Here is a 23533-nt window from a genome sequence, read left to right on the forward strand (position 1 = left end):
GCACACAGCAGCAGAGTGGTTCCAATGGCCTCACCTTCCAAAATTTCACAACTGCTCTCCTTTCTCACCTCTGCTTAAAGCTCCCTAGGTGTCCAGCCAGGACCACACATTACACAAGGCTAGAGCAGCAGAGGAAGATGCATTACAGTCCTGCTGCCATGGCTTTTGCATCGCCCCTTAAGTCCACCTGTTGACTTAAGACTGTCAGCAGAGACTCTCTGCTCTGCTCTTAATGTGTCTGTCTCCCATTTCCCAAGCCAACCCACTCCACCTAATGATGTCCCTCCTGCCAGGGAAATCAGTTTAGCTGGAATTAGACAAAGCCTTAATATTCATGTATTTATTCTCAGAACATACAAATTTATCTTCTCAGAGAATAGAAAACAGAGATTTCACTCAGTGACAAAGCTGGACACAGCCAGTTCACCCTGTCCCCCATCTACTTAGAAAATACCCCGGGGGAGGGATGCCCAGAGCACATAGCACCCCTTGGTGCATGGCTGTGCACAGGTCTAAAGGCTCTCGACTTGCTTTACAATCCAAATGAGAAAACAGCTGTCCAGATGACAGTAAGATTCCACTGTTCATAATCCTCATGGTGCCAGGTCTGGGGCATCTAGGGCAACAATGCTGCCGCAGTTTATATAGTTACACAGTCAAGTCTGTGCCAAAGGAGGTCACTCAGGCAGCCAGGATTCTGTTCAGTCTGGGGAGCAATGCCGGCTGGCTGCCCCCATATCCTGGCATGAGGTGATGGCCCACTGCAATCCCAAAGCAAAGAAGGGCAGAGGTGGGCCAAAAAGCTGCAGTAATTTGCTCTCCCTACCTCCAACAGCGTCATCCTCTCCTTTTGCAGCCACACACGCAGGCCTCCTGACCTGAGAGTCTGGGCTGGGAAGGCTGATTGTTTTCCTAAGCCCCCATAACCCAAGAGCCAGGACCTGGGAAGAGGGATGTGAGGGTTCTGAAGAGGCATGAGGCAGCTTCGGAGATGCCCTCAGCCCACGGAAAGAGTGCTGTGTCAGGCAAATATGGTCTCTTCCCGGCGCTTCTTGGTGAGGATGGTGCCTGGCTTATGCTGGGCATCTGGATGGTTGGCTAGCTCGGGGGGACAGGAAGACACTGGGCTTTCCAGGATGGCTTGCTTTAACTCGTAGAACACAGCAGAGTCCTCTTTCGTGAGGAAGGTGATGGCCACCCCACTCTTGCCTGCTCGTCCCGTGCGGCCAATGCGGTGGATGTAATCTGGGGAATGGGAAGAATGTCACTCAGCACAGTCCAGGTGCCCTGGGGAGCGGTGTCTGATGCCTCCACTTCTAGAGACATCCTTCCCACCCCATCTCCAAGGGCAGGAATACGGCACGTGCTGCCTGAACCTGAGGCGCACACAGTGCCCTCTCCAGGTGTCCATCTCCCCCATCCTCTTACTGACTGGTCCCTACCACACTAAGACCCACAGCTGCCTAGCTTTTCTTCACACTCCTGAGGACACAAGTGTCATCCCACCTGCTGGGACAACAAACCCAGGTAAGATAAAGGACAGGAGCACTTCTCATGGAAGCAAGCAATCCCAGACTTGGAGCTAAGAGGCAGCAACAGCCTTCCACGGACAGCACTCTGACTTCAAGTGGGACGCCATAAGGAATCTAACTTCACCCCAGGTTGAAGCTGCTTTCCCTGGAACTTACCTTCAATATTTTTGGCCATATCATAGTTGACAACCATAGACACATCTTGGATGTCAATACCACGACCAGCCACATCTGTAGCCACCAAAATATCCTTGGCCCCAGCCTTGAGGTTGGACAATGCAAATTCTCGCTGCTCCTGGCCTTTTCCACCATGCAGTGTGCAAGCATTGTACTGTTGGAAGAAGGGTGAGGTGAAGAGTGAGCAACGGAATCAAGGAGACACACAGTTCAGAGGAATGGGACAGGCAGGGAGGGAGGGTTGGAGAGGGCAGCAGGGTAGGAGAAAGGGAAGGAGGCAAGAGAAAGAATGACTGCAGTGAAAGGAAGGAGAACAAGTGAGCTGAAGAGAGGGACAAGAGAAAAAGAGGTGTGGTGTGACAGGGACACACAGAGCAAGGGCAAAGGCAAAGCAGCTGGGAGAGTGGTAGAGCCAGACACATGAGAAGTCCTCAAAGAGCATTAGGGGAAAGATCAGGGTGGAAAGCAGGGATCAAGAAGTTTAAGGAAGTCGAACAGCTGAGTAGCAGGGGCACACCCTTCCCCTCAAGCATCAGTATCAGGAGCAAAGGACATTGATTACCAGCTCCCTTCTGACCCTATCATCTCCTCTCCCTAACATACCTAAGCACAGTTTTCACCTACTCTTTTCTACATCCTCAGACTCTGCCAGGATATGAGTCCCACACCTTTCCCTGGCTCCACCTCACCAGGATGAAGGGCCAAGGCAACTTTGGCTGACATCACTGCAGCAGACAGGGAGTCCCAGCAATTACTCCATTCTCCTTATTCCCTCAAACCACCCTTTCCCCCTGGTCCTGACTTGTTGATTACTGGAAGGTTAAAGAAAGGGTGAGAATGAAAAGGAAGCACCTAGGGGGCCCTGCTAGTTTCAGAAAGCAATGCCACAGAGGCCAGACTTTGTTCTCCCCTGCCAGACACACCCCCATCTTCTCCAGGGATTTGGCCAACACGTCGCAGCCCTTCTTCTGGTTAACAAAAATAATGATGGGTGGGTCAAAGCCTTGCTCCAAGATTGCCAGCAGCTTTTTCCTGGTGAGAAGAGGAGAAAAATGAGATGCATAATACCTCCCACTCCAAGTGAAATGCCCAACCCTGATCTATGAACGCTACTTTCAGGGTCTTCAATGCCCATGACATTCTGCCCAGAAAACAGCAGCTCTTCAACAGGGCAGAGAATCGCCCTGCCCTGCACTTGCTCTGAAAGAAGTTCTCAGAGCCATTTCTTTCTCCACCCTGTTTCCCTTGGCTCAGCTGCCCTCATACCTCTTTTCTGACTCTGACATGAGGAAGACCTTCTGTTCCACACGCTCATGGGGCTTGCCTGCGGAACCAATGTACACCACAGCAGGTCGTCGAAGATAGCTCCTGGCCAGACGCTCCACCGCTGGGGGCATGGTAGCCGTGAACATTACTGTCTATGAAAACAGGAGGCTCAGCCTTGCACCCAGGCAGGCATAATCATATATCCCACTGTCACCGAAGACTAAAGAATCTAAAATGTGCCACAGTATAAGCTTTGATAGCCAGCACCTTAGAAAACAGTGTCCTCTGCCTTCCCATCTTTCCCCAGTACCTGTTCATCAAGGTACTTTGCATCTTATGATAGCAGGAAGGACTGAGAGCATTTGCTAGCACCTGTGGTCCCAGTAGCAGCATAAGTCTTTGAAATAGTTTTTCCAGTGCTAAGCTAAATGGCACCCCCCGCCCCCAAGGATTGTCAGAGGACCGTACCTAGCATACTTCATTCTAGAAACATGTACTCTGAGCCCACCTAAGGCAAGAAAGGCCCAACAGAAGGCTGGAAAATTTGTACAACTATTTTTCTTTTTTTTTAAATGGAGTTTTGCTCTTGTTGCCCAGCTAGAGTGCAGTGGCGCAATCTCGGCTCACTGCAACCTCTGCCTCCTGGGTTCAAGCAATTCTCCTGCCTCAGCCTCCCCAGTAGGTGGGATTACAGGCATGTACCACCATACCTGGCTAATTCTGTATTTTTAGGAGAGACCAGGAGGGGGGTTTCTCCATGTTGGTCAGGGTGGTCTCAAACTCCCAATTTCAGGTTATCGCCTGCCTCGGCTTCCCAAAGTGCTAGGATTACAGGCGTGAGCCACTGCACCCGGCTTTTTTTTTTTTTTTTTTGAGACAGGGCCTTACTCTGTTGCCCAAGCTGGAGTGCAGTGACACGATCTCAGCTCACTGCAACCTCTGCCTCCTAGGCTTAAGAGGTCCTCCCACCTCAGCCTCCTGAGTGGCTGGGACTACAGATGCACACCACCATGCCTGGCTGATTTCTGTAGAGATGGGGTTTCACCACGTTGCCCAGGCTGGTCTCAGACTCCTAAGCTCAAGTAATCCACCCAGCTTGGCCTGGCCAACTTTTCCCAGCCCAGGTAAGCAGCCTTACTTGGCGGTACTTATGTTTTCCTGACTCAAAGTTGGCCAGCATCTTCTCAGGGTCCTCAGCCTCATCCGTGTCTGGCTTCTGGTTGCTGACAGGCATGTGCTCCAGGATCTTCTGGACATCTGGCTCAAAGCCCATGTCAATCATCCTATCTGCCTCATCCAGAACCACATAGGTACAGCGGCTTAGCACCAGGTAGCGGTTCTCCAGCACATCAATCAAACGCCCAGGGGTAGCGATCACAATCTGTGGAGTGCAGTATAATTATTTATAGCCCAGCAGTTGCCCCTTCTTTTCTTTCCTGTAAACTATCCACCCACTTGGGTGACAGACTTCCAATGCTAAGGAACTTGAACCCCAACCTCTGGTTATGTTCAGCAGTAAGACTCCTGCAAACTGGCATGAAATCACTTGTTGCTTGATTTTCTCAGGGATGAATGAGGTCTCTGAGTATAAGGTACAGGGATTAGACAGAGGAGGCAAAATCAGTAGGAACTTTCTTTTTTTAGCAAATCATTTTAGATCCTCAAGAAGGAATTTCTTAGATGGGAGAGACTAAGGGATGCTGTGAAGGGGATTGCATAAAGGGATTACACTGAGACGTCTGTAGAAAGACTAAATTTCTGCAGCAGACTTCTCATAAAAAGTTCTCCTCCACTTTCCTGAGTTGAAGGTAATGCACAAAGTCAAAGCTTTAGTCTGGCAGAGTAAAGAGTAACTAAAAGCACAGGCTATGGATATGAATCTCAGCTCTGCCCACTGCCAGCTGTTTGTGACTTCAGGCAGTTATTAACCTGAACCTCAGCTTGATCTATAACAAGGAAATACCACTACCTACTCTCATACATTATTGTGAGAATTAATGAGTTAATATATATGATGTACTGTTTGTGATATAAACCCTGGTGCGGCAGGGCGCCACGGCTCACGCCTGTAATCCCAGCACTTTAGGAGGCCAAGGCAGGTGGATCACAAGGTCACAAGTTCAACACCAGCCTGGCCAAGACAGTGAAACCATGTTTCTGCTGAAAATACAAAAAAAAAAATTAGCCAGGCTTGGTGGCAGATGCCTATAATCCCAGCTACTTGGGAGGCTGAGGCAGAGAACTGCTTGAACCCAGGAGGCAGAGGTTGCAATAAGCTGAGATCATGCCACTGCACTCCAGCCTGGGTGACAGAGCAAGACTGTCTCAAAAAAAAAAAAAAACAAAAAAAAAACCCCTGGTGCATAAGTTCTTAATAAATAGCACATACATATAAACCAACTCCTTTCTTCATTCTACTGCACATCTATTCCAGAAACTAGAAACAAAGCCCCAAGATAGCCTTCCCAGACAGTAGGCTGTCTTCTAGACATTAGACAGAAAAACAAACCTCACAACCCATGCGCAGCCTGAAGCCCTGGTCTTCTCTGGAGATGCCACCAATGACAGCCACAGTGCGGATGCCTAGCGGCTTTCCAAACTTGATGGTCTCTTCCTCAATCTGTTGAGCCAACTCACGGGTGGGAGCCAGGATGATGGCATAAGGGCCTTGGTCTGACTCTTCGATCCTGTGGTAAATGGGGTATCCCACAGTTTTGTGAGCTTTGGTTCTTATCCAACCACAAACCAGAACAAGACAAAGTCACTCTTACAGGGAGTGATGGAAATAGGGAGGGTGATAAGAAAAGAATGCAATGATCTCACTTAAAAATCAGAGGCTGGGGCTGGGCAAAATGGCTCATGCCTGTAATCCCAGCACTTTGGGAGGCCAAGGTGGGCAGATCACTTGAGGTCAGGAGTTTGAGACCAGCCTGGCCAACATGGTGAAACCGTGTCTCTACTAAAAATACAAAAATTAGCTAGGCATGGTGGCCTGCACCTGTAATACCAGCTACTTGGGAGGCTAGGCAGGAGAAGCACTTGAAGCTGGGTGACAAAACGAGACTCCGTCTCAAAAAATAAATAAATAAAATAAAATAAAATAAATTTAAAAATAAAAACCAGAGACTCCAGAATAGCAAAGTTCTCCAGGTCTTTGCCAGCAAAAAAAATAAAATAAAATAAAATAAATAAATAAAAATCAGAGACTCCAGGATAACAAAGTTCTCCAGGTCTTTGCCAGCAAATAAAATAAAATAAAATAAAATAAATAAAAATCAGAGACTCCAGGATAGCAAAGTTCTCCAGGTCTTTGCCAGCAACATACACTTCTATGATATCATGATCCAATTATTCCCTAATATTCAACCCAGAATAAAGAAGCAAGCTTCTGATTATAGGTGTAAAACAAAAACCAAACATTCATTTGGCACTTTCAACTTTCCTACCCAGACAAACCCACTCCAGCTGGTGCCAGCTGACCCCACCTGTCAATTTTGGGAAGTGTGGTGATCCAGACCAGCAATGGGATGAGGAAGGCTGCTGTCTTGCCGCTGCCAGTCTCAGCCACACCAATGATGTCACGATTCTGTAGCCCAATGGGAATTGCCTGACGCTGGATAGGTGTTGGTTCCTGAAGCAACCCCAAGAAAGAGTAATAGGTACAGGCAGAATTATACAACCTGGGCTACCACTGATAGTAGAAAGCACATCTGCTAGCACAATGGAAGGATGCCAAGTACAGTCCACAGAAATGGGGACCCCAAGAAGAAACATAATCACTAAAAGCCAACACTTCTACCAGAAAGTGACAGAAAAGGTTGATGCCCACTAGCAGCAATGGTCCCAAATAGTCAAGGAATAAAGTTCTCTATTCCCAAACTAGTGTAGGAACATGTCAGCTCTCTTGGGTCAATCTGCCCTTCCTTACCTTGTAGCCACACTTATCAATGACCTCCAAAATGTGGGGGGGAAGAGAAGAGTCTTTCCAAGATCGGATGGGATTGGGGATCTTGCCGCCTTTGGTGGTGATGCTGTAATCCTCACGGAAGATCCGCCAGTCCCTATCTGTCATCTCATCTAACTTTTTCTGAGACCAATGACGATCATCCCAGCGCTGCTTGGCTTCCTTCTTACGAAGTTTTCGGAGTCTTGCCCTGGAGCAGGATGTGAGGAGTAAGTAGGATCAGTGCCCTCCAACTCCTTTCTGTAGAGACTGGGCTCTGTCCAGCCACCCTAGCCTTGATCACTCACTCCTCCTGCTCCTTTTCTTCCAGGGTTCGTCTCTTCTCCATTAGGTCTCCATAGAAACGTGACTGCTCTCGTTTCTGCTGCTTGAGGTCAATGCCTGCAATGAAGCCTCGCCCCAGTAACTGCACCTGGTGCCGTTCTTTGTACCTGGGATTGAGACAAAGGAAGAGAAAAGAGAAGGAGCTGTTATGGCAGTAGGAGGGAAGGACAGACTGCCAATATGAAACAGTTCTTCCTGGACAGGGTCTTCTTTCCACCAGAGGGTTGGCTGACTACCGGTCTACCAATTTTCCACCCCAGCTTATCTTACTTTCTCCGCCTCTATAGTCATCAGCTCTCTAGGACTGCCTAGTGGAAAAGACCTAGAACTCGGGCCCGAAGCCACTCACAGGGGATTATAGTCGATGGATGTGTCTTCAGATGCATCCCACTCAAAAACAAACTTTCGGTCATTCAGATGTCTCGTTCGGCGCCGCTTTTTGATGCCACCCAGGTAACGCTCCTGCCCAGGGAAAGAACACAAAGCACATAAGCCTTGAGGCTCAAGTTTCACATGCAGAGATCACAACGGCCAAATAACTAAACCTCATTTTTATGTGTGGGAGAGAAGTGAAGATGGAGCCAAGGCCTGCACCTTAATGGCATGCAGTTCCTTGCTCTTATCCTTCTCTTCCCGGATCTTCTGCCGCCCTTCCTCATCCTCATTTCCATTGGTCTCCCGCTCCATCCTCTCCCTGCGTTCCCGACGTTCCCGTTCCTGAGGATCTTCTGCAGACCAAAGAAAGCAAAGCTGCAGAAGAGCTCATGGAAGAAAAGAGGAGAGGGAATGGAGGGAATCCAGATGAGGAACACCAAATGAAGAAAAAAAGGGGTAGACTTATGATACAGGGTAAATGGAGATCTAACAGAAAAATGTTTTCTCATCAACTCCCATCATCCTTCCCTTTTCCAAACTCCAGAGTGAACAGGTTTCTCTCTCTCCTGAGAGACACTATCTCATCTCTTTCCTCTCCCATCTAGGGGCTACACAGGGTAGAATAACGAACCCAACATCTTCCTGCCCAAGTCTTGGAACTGTTTCCTTTTCTTCCTCTCTTCTTCAAGCATCTTTTGCCGCTCTTCCACCTCCTGCTGCCGTCGCTTTAGAGCTTCAGCCTCTCGTTCTGCTTTGGAGAGGAACTTGGGCTACAAAACAGATTGGAACTGTAAACAAACGATCTGGGAGCAGAGTATAACCACATCACTGATGGGGAGATGGCAGGGAACCCAAAAATATTTGCTCAGGCATTAAGCCTGTTGAGGAAAACACAAACAGGCCTTGGACCCTGTTATGGACTGAAATATGTCCCCTATGGAATTCATGTGTTTATTTTATTTTATTTTATTTAAAGATGGGGTTTCACCATCATGGCCAGGCTGGTCTTGAACTCCTGACCTCAGGTGATCCACCCACCTCAGCCTCCCAAAGTGCTAGGATTACAGGCGTGAGCCACCACACCCGGCCGGAATTCATGTGTTTTTTTAAGACTGGACGCAGTGGCACATGCCTATAATCCCAGTGCTTTGGGAGGCCCAGATGGGAGGACTGCTTGAGGCCAGGAGTTCAAGACCAGCCTGGGCAACATAGTAAGACCTTGTTTCTACAAAAATAAACAAACTTGGCCAGATATGGTGGCATGTGCATGTAGTCCCAGCTACTCGGGAGGCTGAGGCAGGAAAATCGTATGAGCCCAGGAGTTTGAGGTTACAGTGAGCTGTGACTGCACCACTGTACTCCAGCCTGGGCAAAACAGCAAGACCTTATCTCTTTAAAAAAGAAATTCATGTGTTATATGTATTTTTTGAGAAAGTCTCTTGCTCTGTTGCTCAAGCTGCAGTATAGTGGTGTTATCAAGGCTCACTACAGCCTCAGCCTCCTGAGTAGCTGGGACTACACACGCATGATACCACAACTGGCCAATTTTTAATATTTTACAGAGATGGGTTTTCACCATGTTGCCCACACTGGTCTCAAAATCCCTGACTCAAGTGATCCTCCCATCTTGGACTTCCAAAGTATTAGGATTACAGGTGTGAGCCACTGTACTCAGTTCAAAATTCGTATGCGGAAGCCCTAACCCCCAGTACCTCACAATGTGACTGTATGTGGAGACAGGGCATGTAAAGAGGTGATTAAGTTAAAATGAGCCCATTAAGCTGGGCACAGTGGTTCACACCTGTAATCCCAGTACTTTGGGAGGCCAAGGAGGGCAGGTCACTTGAGCCCAGAGGTTTGAGACCATGCTGGGCAACATGGTGAAATCCTGATTCTACAAAAAAATACAAAAATTGGCTGGGCTTTGTGGCACGCACCTGTAGTCCCAGATACTCTGGAGGCTGAGGTGGGAGGATTGCTTCAGCCCGGGAGGTGGAGGTTGAAGTGAGCCAATATCACGCCACTGCACTCCATCCTGGGCAACAGAGTGAGACTCTGTCTCAAAAAAAAAAGAAAAAAGAAAAAAAAAGAGGCCTTTTTAGGGTGGGTCCTAATCCAATACGAGGGGTACATGTGTACAGAGGGAAGACCATGTGAAGAGTTGAGGAAGGAGACAGCCTTATAAGCTAAGGATAGAGGTCTCAGAAGAAACAACCCTACTGACACTCCACTCTCAGACTTCTAGCCTCCAGAACTGTGGCATTTTGTTATGGCAGCCTGAGCAGATGAAGACCCTCAAGTACTTACCTTAGCCTCGGCTTCTTCCTCAGCCTTTTTCTTGGCCAGAAGTTCCTCCAGGGATAATGGCTGGGCCTGAAGATAAAACACAGAACTTCAGTCTATAAAGGCTCTCTTTAAAGATCAACAAAACAATGCACGAGTTGACGAAGATGAAAATAATCCTTCTTCTTCTTTACCTTAGGCTTCTTATCACCATGTTCATCCTCTTCATCCTTCTTAGAGTCTCTGTCCTTCCGAGATTTAAAGTCTTTCCCTCGGCCAGGAGATAAGCTTTAAAGAAAAGGAGCATGAAAGGTCCACATCATTCTTACTTCAACGCCTGGATGAGGTTCAGGTTCAGCCCCAAAAAGAGAATGGAAGTTTCCCCATGACTCAACAAGACTGGCCCACAGTCATCTATCATGTCTTGAAGCTCTCTTAGCAGGCATGGCCATTCTGCCAGCTCAAACCTAATTATGGCCCTGTCTTGGCCCCTTTCGACCCAAATCTCCTTTTCTGAGACTAATCTCTTTTGGGAAGTGGGACTTTACTACTGATGTCAAAAATATTTCCTCGGCCAAGTGCGGTGACTCATGCCTGTAATCCCAGCACTTTGGGAGGCTAAGGCTGGCAGATCACGAGGTCAGGAGATCAAGACCATCCTGGCCAACATGGTGAAACCCCATCTCTACTAAAAATACAACAAAATTAGCTGGGCGTGGTGGCACATGCCTGTAGTCCCAGCTATTCAGGAGGCTGAGGCAGGAGAATTGCTTGAATCCAGGAGGCAGAGACTGCAGTGAGCTGAGATAGCATCACTGCACTACTATAGCCTGGGTGACAGTGCGAGACTCTGTCTCAAAAAAAATATATTTCCTCTAGGCCGGGTCCAGTGGCTCCTGCCTGTAATCCCAGAACTTTGGGAGGCCAAAGTGGGTGGATCACCTGAGGTCAGGAGTTTGAGACCAGCCTGGCCAACATGGTGAAACCCTGTCTCTACTAAAAATACAAAAATTAGCTGGGCGTGGCAGTACACATCTGTAGTCCCAGCTACTCGGGAGGCTGAGGCAAGAGAATTGCTTGAACCCAGGAGGCAGAGGTCACAGTGAGCTGAGATTGAGCCACTGCACTCCGGCTTGGGCAACATTGTAAGACTGTGTCTCAAAAAAAAAAAAAATTTCCTCTAAACAGCGATTGCTTTTGAAAATTGAGATAGAGTTTTTGCTCTGTTGCCCAGGCTGGAGTGCAATGGTGTTATCTTAGCTCACTGCAACCTCCACCTCCTGGGTTCAGGCAATTCTCCTGCCTCAGCCTCCCAAGTAGCTGGGACTACAGGAGCATATCGCCAAACCTGGCTAATTTTTGTATTTTTTGTAGAGACGAGGTTTCGCTATGTTGGCCAGGCCAGTCTTGAACTCCTGATCTCAGGTAATACATCCACCTCAGCCTCCCAAAGTGCTAGGATTACAGGCGTGAGCCACAGCCCCACGCTCTTTAACTCTTTAATACACAAAGAATTTAACCTACATGGCCACTACCACAAGCCAAGAAGATACTGCTATACATATTCCCTCATCATTTTTCATTCCTATCAGTCCCAACAATCCTTTCCCATACCTGCTGTAAGCTTAATCTACAAGAAAATTCAAACAAACCTATTAAGTTTCTGTTACGAACATTCTGTCCTCTGCCTTGAGTTCTAACCTACACTTTCAGGGCCTGATAAATTTGTAATCAGTCAGGGCACAGTGGTTCAGACCTGTAATCCCAGCACTTTGAGAGGCCAAAGTGGTCAGATCACCTAAGGTCAGGAGTTTGAGACCAGCCTGGCCAACAGGTGAAACCCAGTCTCTACTAAAAATACAAAAATTAGCTGGGCGTGGTGGTGCATGCCTGTAATCCCCACTATTTCAGCGGGGTGGGGAGTGAGCAGCAGAATTGCTTGAACCTGGGAGGTGGAAGTTGCAGTGAGATCTTACCATTGCACTCTGCCTGGGTGACAGAGTGAGACTCCGCCTCAAAAAAAATAAAAGAACTTTCTATACAAAGTTTCCAGAGGAAAATTATCAAGATGCTGGAGCATTAAGCTAGTCCAACAAATATATGTTGTAGAAACTTTTTTTTGAGGCAAGGTTTCGCTCTGTCACCCAGGCTGGAGTGCAGTGGCCCAGTCATGGCTCACTGCAATCTTTGCCTCCCAGGTTCAAGCGATTCTCCTGCCTCAGCCACCAAGTAGCTGGGACTACAGGTGTGTGCTACCATGCCCAGCTAATTTTTCTATTTTTAGTAGAGATGGGGTCTTGTTATATTGCCCAGGCTGGTTTCGAACTCCTGAGCTCAGGTGATCTGCCTGCCTCAGCCTCCCAAAGTGCTGAAATTACAGGCGTCAGCCACTGCACCCAGCCTTTAAAATTATTTTTTTTCTTGAGATGAAGACTTGCTCTGTCACCAGGCTGGAGCACAGTGGTGCAGTCTCGGTTCACTGCAAGCTCCGCCTCCCGAGTTCAAGCGATTCTTCCATCTCAGCCTCCCGAGTAGCTGGGACTACAGGTGTGTGCCAAACGCCCGGCTAATTTTTGTATTTTTAATGGAGATGAGGTTTCACCATGTTGGCCAGGATGGTCTCAATCTCTTGACCTCGTGATCCACCTGCCTCGGCCTCCCAAAGTGCTGGGATTACAGGCGTGAGTCACTGCGCCCGGCTAAAAAACTTTTTTTAGAGACAGTCTTGCTCTAGCACCCAGGCTAGAGTGCAGTGGCACAATCATAGGTCACTACAGCCTCAACCTCCTGGGCTCAAGTAATCCTTCCACATAGCTACACTATTATACTTTCTAAAGAAGACATGTGGCTTCTAAAAAAGACAGCTCTAGCTAGGTGTGGTAGTGCACACCTGTGGTCCCAGCTACTTGGGAGGCTGAGGCAGGGGTGCTGCCTGAGCCCAGGAGTTCAAGGCTGTAGTGAGCTATGATCGAGCCTCTGCACTCCAGCCTGGGTAACAGAATGAGACTCTATCTCTAAAAATAAAGGCTGGGCTTAGTGGCTCACACCTGTAATCCCAGCACTTTCGGAGGCCAAGATGGGCAGAGTGCTTGAGTGTAGGAGTTTGAGACCAGCCTGGGCAACATAGTGAAACCCCATCTCTACAAAAGAAAAGAAAAGAAAAAAAAAGCAAAAACAGTCCGGGCGCAGTGGCTCACACCTGTAATCCCAGCACTTTGGAAGGCCGAGGTGGATGGATCACTTGAGGTCAGGAGTTCAAGACCAGCCTGGCCAACATGGTGAAACCCTGTCTCTACTAAAAATACAAAATTTAGCCAGGTGTGGTGGCAGGTACCTGTAATCCAGCTACTCAGAAGGCCGAGGCAAGAGAACTGCCTGAACCCAAGAGGCAGAGGTTGCAGTGAGCTAAGATCATGCCACTGCACTCCAGTCTGGGCAACAGTGAGACTCGTCTCAAAAAAACAAGAACAACCCCAAAAAACCACAAAACAGAGCTGGGAATGGTGGTAGATGCCTGTAGTCCAGCTACTCAGGAGCTGAGGTGGGTGGATCACCTAAGCCTGGGGAAGTCAAGGCTGCAGTGAGTTGTGATCACACCACTGCACTCCAGGCTGGACAAGAGAGTGAGACCCTGCCTCAAAAATAAATAAATAAAATAAAAATAAATAAGAAAGAGTGCTCTGTAACACCTACCAACAGAATCCGTTAAGAAGAAATGGGAGCATTCCTCTAAAGCCCACTCTCATTCCTTCATGTACCTGGATCGTTTACGGTCCTTGTCCCGTCTGTGCCCATCCTTGTCTCGATCTCGGTCCTTTTTATTCCGATCCCTCTCCTTATCTCGTTCTCGTTCTTTGTGCCGTCGTTCTCTGGAAGACCGCAAATTTAAGAAATCACATGATATTTCCAAAGTATCTTGCTTCACTGCAGCCCTGAGAAGGTTCCTATACTCTCGTCCCAAAGTAATGTTTCATAAATTAGAGAATGTGTCTCCCACAGAAATAACGGGGTAATTCTAAGAAGGTTTTATAGATCAGAGATGTACTGTTAAGTATTAACAGCAATGACAGGTCATGAACTATATGAACAGATGAACCTTCCTTTTTTTATTTTTTTGAGACAGAGTCTCACTCTGTCGCCCAGGCTGGAGTGCAGTGGCATGATCTGGGCTCACTGCAACCTCCGCCTCCCAGATTCAATCAATTCTCCTGTCTCGGTGTCCTGAATAGCTGGGAATACAGATGTGCATACCACACCCAGCTAATTTTTGTATTTTTAATAGAAACAGGTTTTGCCATGTTGACTAGGCTGGTCTCAAACTCCTCAACTCAAACAATCCACCCACCTCAGCCTCCCAAAGTGCTGGGATTACAGGTATGAGCCACCACACCTGGCCACAGATGAACCTTCCTTGATAACCCGGACCTTCATCTTACAAGTTCCTCTCAACTCTTAAGGGTTGGGCAGGACGCGATGGCTCACACCTGTAATCCCAACACTTTAGGAAGCCAAGGCAGTTGGATCATGAGGTCAGGAAGGAGTTCAAGACCAGCCTGGACAACATGGTGAAACCCCGTCTCTACTCAAAATACAAAAATTAGCCAGGTGTGGTGGTCCACGCCTATAATCCCAACTACTTCAGGAGGCTGAGGCAGGAGAATGGCTTGAACCTGGAAAGCGGAGGCTACAGTGAGCCAAGATCGCGCCACTGCACTCCAGCCTGGGTGACAGAGGAAGACTCTGTCCTAAAAAAAAAAAAAAAAAGTTGGGTCACTGAGGAAAACTGAAAACACCTGCAGGTCCAACTGGGATAAGAGCAGATTAATGTACAAAAAGCAGATGCCTAATACTGGAGGCATCAGAAGAACCAATAAGGAAGAAATCTGAAATGTACTCTCCCTTCCCATGTAATAATGTACAAAGTTACTTTACCTTTCTGTAGATTTGGAACGGGAACGAGAGCGAGAACGGCTGCCTCCTCGACGTCTATCTCTTGAACGATGCCGCTTCCTATCTTTAGATGGGGAAGACTTCCGGTCCCGGTCTCTATCCCGCTCTCTGTCAGGAGTCCGTGATCGCTTCCTTTCCTCCTTGGAAGGTGATGCATCCCGGTCCTTTTTATCAGCCAGCTCTCCTGCCATCTGTAATGAGTAGGAAGAGTACTTTACAATGTACTAGTCGCTGCTCTAAACTGCTTATATATAATTCACTTACTCTCAAAACAACCCTATGAGGTGGATATACTAGTATGTCTACCGTACAGATGAGAAAACAGAAGCTCAGGTATATAAAGGAATTTGTCTGAGGGCAGACAGGTGGTGGCAGAGTTGCAGGCAGTCTGGCTCCACAGGCCATCATTACTTACTATACTATACTGTCTCCCTGTGATTCCTTTCGGGGTCTCACTCTGTCACCCAGGCTGGAGTGCAATGGTGCAATCATAGGTCAGTGCAGCCTCAACTTCTTGGGCTCAAGCCATCCTCCTGCCTCGCCTGGCTAATTTATTTTTTGTAGAGACAGGGTCTCACTATGTTGCCCAGGCTGGTCTTAAATTCCTGGCCTCAAGCAATCCTCCTGCCTCAGCATCCTAAAAGGCTGAGATTACAGGTGTGAGCCACAGTGCCTGGCCAATTCTTTTTTATATATTCATTTCTAAATATGTACAGTGAATATACCATATTTTTATAAGTAGACTGCAAGAGTATTAAAAGAAGTGTTAGTGAATAAACAGTGTACCAACTATTTCTAGAAACTTCCTATATTGCTTACTTACAAGTTTATTAGGTCTGCCAACCCACTAGGATCAGTCAGCACACATACATCTGAGAGAGAGAAATTTTCTTGAGCTCATAAAGAAAGCTCAATGGTGAAAAAAGTTTAACTTTGAGATCTGGATTATATTATAATTAGCAAAGGAAAACCTGAATTTAAGTGGAGAAACACACTTTTACTCAGATTAAAAGAAATGTACCTCTAGTTATACAATGGAAAAAACTTAGTGAAGGGTACACACAGGACCTCTATACACATTTTTCGACTTCCTGTGAAACTATAATTACTTCAAAATATATACATTTTTAAGTACCAAAAACTAGAGGTCGCAGAATTGAGTACCAACAACTAGAGGTTGTTGACATTCCCTGTCAGATTTTCACAACCTTGGTCATCTGTATAACCCAGTTTTGTGAAAGGTTTCAGCAGCAATTTGTTTCCCTCCTACTTAGGAGACACCACTCCCACACTGTCAACTATTCTTTGGACTATGAAATGTAGTTCAGCCTGGAGCTAAAACTGCAGCAAGCCTGAATCTGTAACCAACCTTATCTTTATCCCAAAGACTTGGAATACATTTCTCACAACTTATTTTATCCCCAGATGGTTCAGCTCAAATGGTTCCTTAAGCTTTAGCTTATAAGTCCCCTTTCTCATGCCATTCCTTGCCATATATCCTTAAGAAAGACTGTATAAAGCCGGGCGCGGTGGCTCACGCCTGTAATCCTAGCACTTTGGGAGGCTGAGGCAGGCGGATCACCTGAGGTTAGGAGTTTAAGACCAGCCTGACCAATATGGTGAAACTCCGTCTTTAAAAAATAAATAAAAATAAATTTAAAAAATAAATAAATAAAAAAGAAAGATTGTATAAAGATGAGAAAAGAAAAATGAACAAGAGGCCGGGCACAGTGGCTCACGGCTGTAATCCCAGCTCTTTGGGAGGCCATGGCAGGAGGATCACGAGGTCAAGAGATCAAGATCGTCTTGGTCAACATGATGATACCTCGTCTTCACTAAAAATACAAAAATTGGCCGGGCATGGTGGCACGCCCCTGTAGTCCTAGCTACTTGGGAGGCTGAGGCAGGAGAATTGCTTGAACCTGGGAGCTGGAGGGTGCAGTGAGCAGAGATCGTGCCACTGCACTCCAGCCTAGCAAAAGAGCAAGACTCCGTCTCAAAAAAAAAAATGAACAAGAAGCACTTCCCCCTACCCCCTCTTTTTTTTTTAGAGACGGAATCTTGCTCTGTCACCAGGCTGGAGCGCAATGGTGCGATCTCAGCCTCCAGGTTCAAGCAATTCTCCTGCCTTGACCCCCAAGTAGTTGGGATTATAGGCACCTGACACCATACCCGGCTAATTTTTGTATTTTAAGTAGAGATGCAGTTTCACCATCTTGGCCAGGTTGGTCTTGCACTCCTGATCTCATGATCTACCACCTAGGCCTCCCAAACTGCAGGGATTACAGGCATGAGCCATTGTGCCTGGCCTCACAAGAAGCACTTTCAAAAGGTGAGGATGATCCATTTTATCTCACAAACATCTGAGAAATGACTGACTGTTCTGTATCAGTACATCATGTACATCACATAGAAATACCTATGTCTTGACCAGGTACGGTGTCTCATGCCTATAATCTCAGCACTTTGGGAGGCTGAGGTGGGCAGATCGCTTGTCCAGGAGTTCAAGACCAACCTGGGCAATATGCCAAAAACCCATCTCTACTAAAAATATAAAAAATTAGCCAGGCATGGTGGCGCACACTATTCAGGAGGCTGAGGTAGAAAGACTGCTAGGGCCTGGGAGGTGGAGGTTGCAGTGAGCTAAGATTGTGTCACTGCACCCCAGCCTGGGCAATGAGGCAAAACCCTGTCTCAAAAAAAAGAAGAAAAAGTAGAAAGAAAGAAAAAAAAAGAACAATTATAGCACTAAGAAAATAATCCCAAAGGAAAGCTACTTTCTCTGTACAGCATTCTGGATATCATTCATTCTTTCAACAAATATTCACCGAGCCCCTACAAGGTGCCAGAAATCGTTACAGGTAATGGCGACAAAGCAGTAAAGAAAACAAAGTCACTGAGTGCTGTGGCTGACACCTGTAATCCCAACATTTTGGGAGGCTGAAGTGGGCAGATCACGAGGTCAGGAGTTCAAGACCAGCCTGACCAACATGGTGAAACCCCATCTCTACTAAAACTACAAAATTAGCCAGGTGTGGTGGCATGCGCCTGTAGTCCCAGCTACTTGGGAGGCTGAGGCAGGGGAATCACTTGAACCCAGGAGGCAGAGGTTGCAGTGAGCCAAGATTGCCCCACTGCTCTCTAGCCTGGGTGATAGAGCCAGACCCTGTCTCAAAACAAACAAAAACCACAGTGATACGATGGGTAGGGGTATGAACAAGAGATAGGTGGCTTAGGAAGGAGTTTTAGTTAATTTTTAAGCTGAGTTTGAATGATGGGAAAAAGAGCCATGAAAAGATCAGGGTAAAAAACGCTTATTAGATAGAACAGATGTGAGTACTAAGAAACTGGAGCAGGAACTAGCTTAGCATGTTTGTCAGGTTTGTTTTGTTGTTGTTGTCGCTGAGATAGGGTCTCACTCTCTCACCCAGGCTGGAGGGCAGTGGCACAATCACGGCACACTGCAGCCTTGACTTCCCAGGGTCAAGCGATCCTCCTGCCTCAGTCTCCCAAGTAGCCAGGACTACAGGCATATGCTATCACACTCAACTAATTTTTTTTTTTTTTTGAGATGGAGTCTCACTCTGTCGCCCAGGCTGGAATGCAGTGGCATGATCTTGGCTAACTGCAATCTCCACCTGCTGGGTTCAAGCAATTCTCCTGCCTCGGCCTCCTAAGTAGCTGGGACTACAGGAGCGTGCCACCACGCCTGGCTAACTTTTTTTTTTTTTTTTTTTTCGAGACAGAGTCTTGCTCAGTCACCAGGTGCCAGGCTGGAGTGCAGTGGCATGATCTCGGCTCATTGAAACCTCTGCCTCCCGGATTCAAGCAATTCTCCTGCCTCAGCCTCCTGAGTAGCTGGGACTACAGGCGCGTGCCACCACACCCGGCTAATTTTTGTATTTTTAGTAGAGACGGGGTTTCACCATGTTGGCCAGTATGGTCTCGATCTCTTGACCTCATGATCCGCCCACCTTGGCCTCCCAAAGTGCTGGGATTTAGGCATGAACCACGCACCCGGTCCTAATTTTTTTTTTTTTTTTTTTTGAGACAGAGTCTTGCTCTGTCACCGAGGCTGGAGTGCAACAGCGTGATCTCGGCTCACCGCAACCTCCACCTCCCAGATTCAAGCGATTCTCCTGCCTCAGCCTCCCGAGTAGCTGGTATTACAGGCAAGTGCCACCATGCCTGGCTAATTTTTGTATTTTTAGTAGAGGCGTGGTTTCACCATGTTGGCCAGGCTGGTCTCAAACTCCTGACCTCAGGTAAGCCACCCACCTCAGCCTCCCAAATTGCTGGGATTAGACATGAGCCACTGCACCCAGCCCCAACTAATTCTTAAAATTTTTATTAGAGACATGGTCTCAATTTGTTGCCCAGGCTAGTCTTGAACTCCAGGGCTCAAGCAATCCTTCTGCCTCAGCCTCCCAAAGTGCTGGTATTACAGGTGTGAGCCACTGCACAACTACAGTGCAGTTAAAAACATCTGTGGCTGGGCACAGGGCTCATGCCTGTAATCCCAGCACTTTGGGAGGCTGAGTCAGGTGGACTGCCTGAGCTCAGGACTTCAAGACCAGCCTGGGCAAGACAATGAAACCCCATCTCTACTAAAATACAAAAAATTAGCCAGGCATGACAGTTTGTGCCTATAATCCCAGCTACTCGGGAGGCTGAGACAGGAGAATCACTTGAACCCAGGAGGCAGAGGCTGCAGTGAGCTGAGATAGAGCCATTGCACTGCAGTCTGGGCAACAAGAGTGAAACTCTGTCCCCCACTAAAAAAAAAAAAGAAAGAAAGAAAATCGTATTTGTATGGCCAGGCCTGGTGGCTCATGCCTGTAGTACCAGCACCTTGTGAGGCTGAGGAGGAAGGATCACTTGAGCCCAGGAGTTCAACTCGAGAGCAGCCAGGATAATACAGCAAGTCTTCCTGCCTATTCTGAACAATAAAATTTTACATTTATAAACAGTTAAAAATCAGCCAGAGGCCAGGGGCGCAGTGGCTCACGCCTGTAATCCCAGCACTCTGGGAGGCCGAGGTGAGTGGATCTCTTGAGGTTAGGAGTTCGAAACCAGCCTGGCCAACATGGTGAAACCTCGTCTCTACTAAAAATACAAAAATTAGCTGGGCATGGTGGCACCTGCCTGTAATCCTAGCTACTCAGGAGGCTGAGGCAGGAGAATCGCTTGAACCTCGGAGGCAGAGGTTGTAGTGAGCCGTGATCTCACCACAGCACTCCAGCCTAAGCAACAGAGCAAGACTCTGTCTCAAAAACAAAAACAAAAATTAGCCGGGCATGGTGTCAGGTGCCTGTAATCCCAGCTACTTGGAAGGCTGAGGCAGAAGAATTGCTTGAACCCGGGAGGTTGGGGTTGCAGTGAGCTGAGATTATGCCCAGGTGACACAGCAAGACTCCCTCCATCTCAAGAAACAAACAAACAAAATCAGTCAGGTGTGGTGGTTCACGTTTGTAATCCTAGTACTTTGGGAGGCTGAGGGTGGGTGGAATGCTTGAGCTCAAAAGTGCTCAAGAGCTCATAGGCAGAGGCCTGGGAGGTAAATATCGTCTAGGGACATAGCTTGTGCCCCCAGGAGCCAATACTACCTACGGGGCCCACGACCCTTCATTCCTGCCCAGGGAGGATCACCTGAGCCTGGGCTGAGCTGGAAAGACCACTTAAGCCTAGGAAGCACTGATGCAGGGGGAATACTGATTCAAGGTAAGTTCAGTGAGCTAGGCAGGAGTCAGATCATGAAAATGTGTTACAGGTCAGAGTAGAGTAACTTGGATTTTAACTGCAATGGGGATCTTAGAAGGGCTTTAAACAGGAAGCAATCTAATACTTCAGTGACTTGCAAGAAAAGAAATAGTAGAGAGGGAGAGTGAACACACAACCATTGAGAGTGCTATTATGGTAGTCTAGGCAAGACATGGCAGTGGCTTGTTCTAGGAAGGTGGCAATGGAGATGGAAAGAATTAGGCGGCATCAGAGCATATTCTGGAGGACTTACTGATGAAGGGAGAAAAGGAAAGAGGAGAAACAAAGGTAGTTCCTAAATTTATAGTTTCCAGCAACCTAACAGTTTGTGGTGCCATAGCAAACAAACTGGAGAAGACTAGGGAATGAACAGATTTAAGAGGAAATCAAAAGTTTCATTTTGGCCAGGTTGAGTGTGAGATGTCAGTAAGACAACTAAGTAGAGACTCCTGGAAGGCAAATAGAAATGCAAATCTAGAACTCAGGAGAGAGGTTCTGTAGACAAAACCTTGAGTCACCAATACATAGATAGCTTTTAAAGCCATGGAACACTTAATAATAGGCAGCATTAGTGAAAGAAAAAAAATAGCAGAGAGAAAGATCGATCCAGGATTGAGCTCTGAAACACTTCAACAGGAGTTAGGCACAGGATGAACAAGAGAAAAAGACTGGAAAGAACCAGCAGCCATTGAGAAAAGAGAAAGAATAGTATGGCAACAAAGAAGCCAAAAACATGTTTCAAGGAGGGAGGGGTCAACGGTGTCAAGTACCCCCGAAGTGGAGAGGGACTAAGGGACAGGGAAGCAACCACTGAATTTGGAAAAATGGAGATTGACAAGAGCTGTTTCAGTGGCATTAAGGGAATGCAAGCCTGAATGGAATGAGTTTGGAAGAGAATGAAAAAGGAGAAGACAGTAAATACAGGCAACATTTATTACAGGTTCTATTATCACAAGGACCAAATAACCAAGCTGGCTCTGGCCATGCTTCCCAGCAGCCTTCCTCTCAAACTTCCAGATCTTCTGGGTCCTCAGTTCTTGCAGGGCAGGGGCACATTCTTTATTTTCATTCAATGAAGTATTTATCAAGCATCTACTGTATGCAAGGCACAGTGCTAGGCGCTATGTGAGTTACAAAAGGAAATTCTGTTCACAGGAAGTTTTCAGAACAAGTGGTATGAGGCCGGGCGCAGTGGCTCACACCTGTAATCCTAACACTCTGGGAGGCCAAGGCAGGTGGATTGCCTGAGCTCCAGAGTTTGAGGCCGGCCTGGGGAACACAGTTAAACCACGTCTCTACTAAAAATACAAAAAATTAGCCGGGCGTGGCAGCGTGCGCCTGTAATCCCAGCTACTCGGGAGGCTGAGACAAGAGAATCGCTTGAACCCTGGAGGCGGAGGCTGCAGTGAGCCAAGATCCCGCCGTTGCACTCCAGCCTGGGCGACAGAGCGAGACTCCGTCTTAAAAATAAAAAACAAAAAAAAAAAAACACATACACACACACAAGGACAATAGGGGTATGAGATACACACATACCAAGAAGAGTACCAAAGCTCAGCTGTAGTATTACGGGTGTTCAGAGGCGTTTCCTTTCACTTGTAAAAGGTGATGTGGAAGGCTTGGTAGAGGAAGTGACTTATGAGCCTTTAAGTATAAGTAGAATTTGAAGATATGTAATTAAGGACGCGGAAAAGAAATCATTCCCGGCAAAAGAAATAATAAGCGCGGCGCAGAGGCGGGAAAGCATGGACTGATTCTGAGAGAAAAGTCAGAGTTCCAGTTTGGCTGCAGCAAAGGCTATTTGAAGCATGAAAGAATAAGGTCAAACTGGGGGTATCACAGGCACTGTGCCCATGGGCAGAGTTCTGGGAGGAAAATATCGTGCAGGGACGTGGCCTGTGTCCGCAGGAGCCAACACTACCCCTGGAGCCTGGGCCCCTTCGCTCCTGCTCGCGCGAGCTTCCCGGGTTCATGCTCCTTCCCTGAGGCGTTCTTTCCCGCCTCGTCCCGGAGGCAGGGGCCACCGCCGTGCCCCGACTCTCGCCCTCTCTGTAAGCCCGTGGGAACCGCCTCCACTGCCCGGGACTCACCACCCTGAGTCTGAACCGCCCAACGCGGCCTCAACGTCGCGGAACCGTCGCCATCTTTCCCGTTTCCTAGTCGCGGAGATGCAACCCCCACTGGCCGCGCGGCAAGCTGGGAAAACGAGTTCCCGGAGCTGGGCGGCGCAGGACGACATTAAGGCCTGGGAACTACCAATCCCATAATGCACGGCGCGAGCGCCAGCCCCAGGCTGTGGGGTCAGCAGGGCAGAGAGGTTCGCCACACGTTAGTGTCCGGGAAGGAAGAGTTTCTCGTGAATAGGCTTCCGGCATTAGGTTCTCCCGCCGAGCAGCCTTCTTGAAATCTGCTGGTCTTCCTAGAAACTACAGTAGATGACTGTCATTGCCCGTGGCTTACGGTGGAGGAATTTAAGGGCTTCCTGAGATACCTATGGCACGTAATTCTAGCCAACTGCAGTAACAAGAATGAATACCAAGGGCCGGGTGCGGTGGCTCACGCCTATAATCCCAGCACTTTGGGAGGCCGAGGCGGGTGAATCACGAGGTCAAGAGATCGAGACCATCCTGGTCAACAAGATGAACCCCCATCTGTACTAAAAATATTTTTAAAATATTTTAAATTCTCCTCCCCTCAGGAGGCTGAGGCAGGAGAATTGCTTGAACCCAGGAGGCGGAGGTTGCAGTGAGCCGAGATCGCACCATTGCACTCCAGCCTGGGTAACAACAGCGAAACTCCGTCTCAAAAAAAAAAAAGAATGAATACCATTCGTGGAAAGGCGATTTTAATAACAATTCTATGAGAATGAGACAATCGTTAGCCCCATTTTACAGCTGGAAAA

At 47.7% G+C, this 23533-nt stretch overlaps 1 protein-coding gene across 1 annotated transcript; it reads right to left on the reverse strand.

Moving 5' to 3' along the window:
* Positions 1-320: 320 nt before the first annotated feature.
* Positions 321-22807, reverse strand: DDX23 (DEAD-box helicase 23). Its single transcript, XM_012441346.2, has 17 exons — positions 22722-22807; positions 14854-15062; positions 13680-13790; positions 10116-10209; positions 9946-10011; positions 8270-8408; positions 7858-7991; positions 7613-7725; positions 7227-7370; positions 6904-7129; positions 6461-6606; positions 5485-5662; positions 4114-4356; positions 2976-3127; positions 2633-2741; positions 1689-1863; positions 321-1245 (listed from the first exon to the last, which is right to left on the reverse strand). The coding sequence occupies exons 2-17, from the start codon at positions 15060-15062 to the stop codon at positions 1022-1024; spliced, it is 2463 nt and encodes an 820-aa protein (XP_012296769.1). The 5' UTR covers positions 22722-22807; the 3' UTR covers positions 321-1021.
* Positions 22808-23533: the final 726 nt, after the last annotated feature.

The sequence above is a fragment of the Aotus nancymaae genome, unplaced genomic scaffold (genome assembly GCF_030222135.1).
Source record: "Aotus nancymaae isolate 86718 unplaced genomic scaffold, 86718_ANA_hifiasm-v0.15.2.pri h1tg000016l, whole genome shotgun sequence".
NCBI lineage: Eukaryota > Metazoa > Chordata > Mammalia > Primates > Aotidae > Aotus > Aotus nancymaae.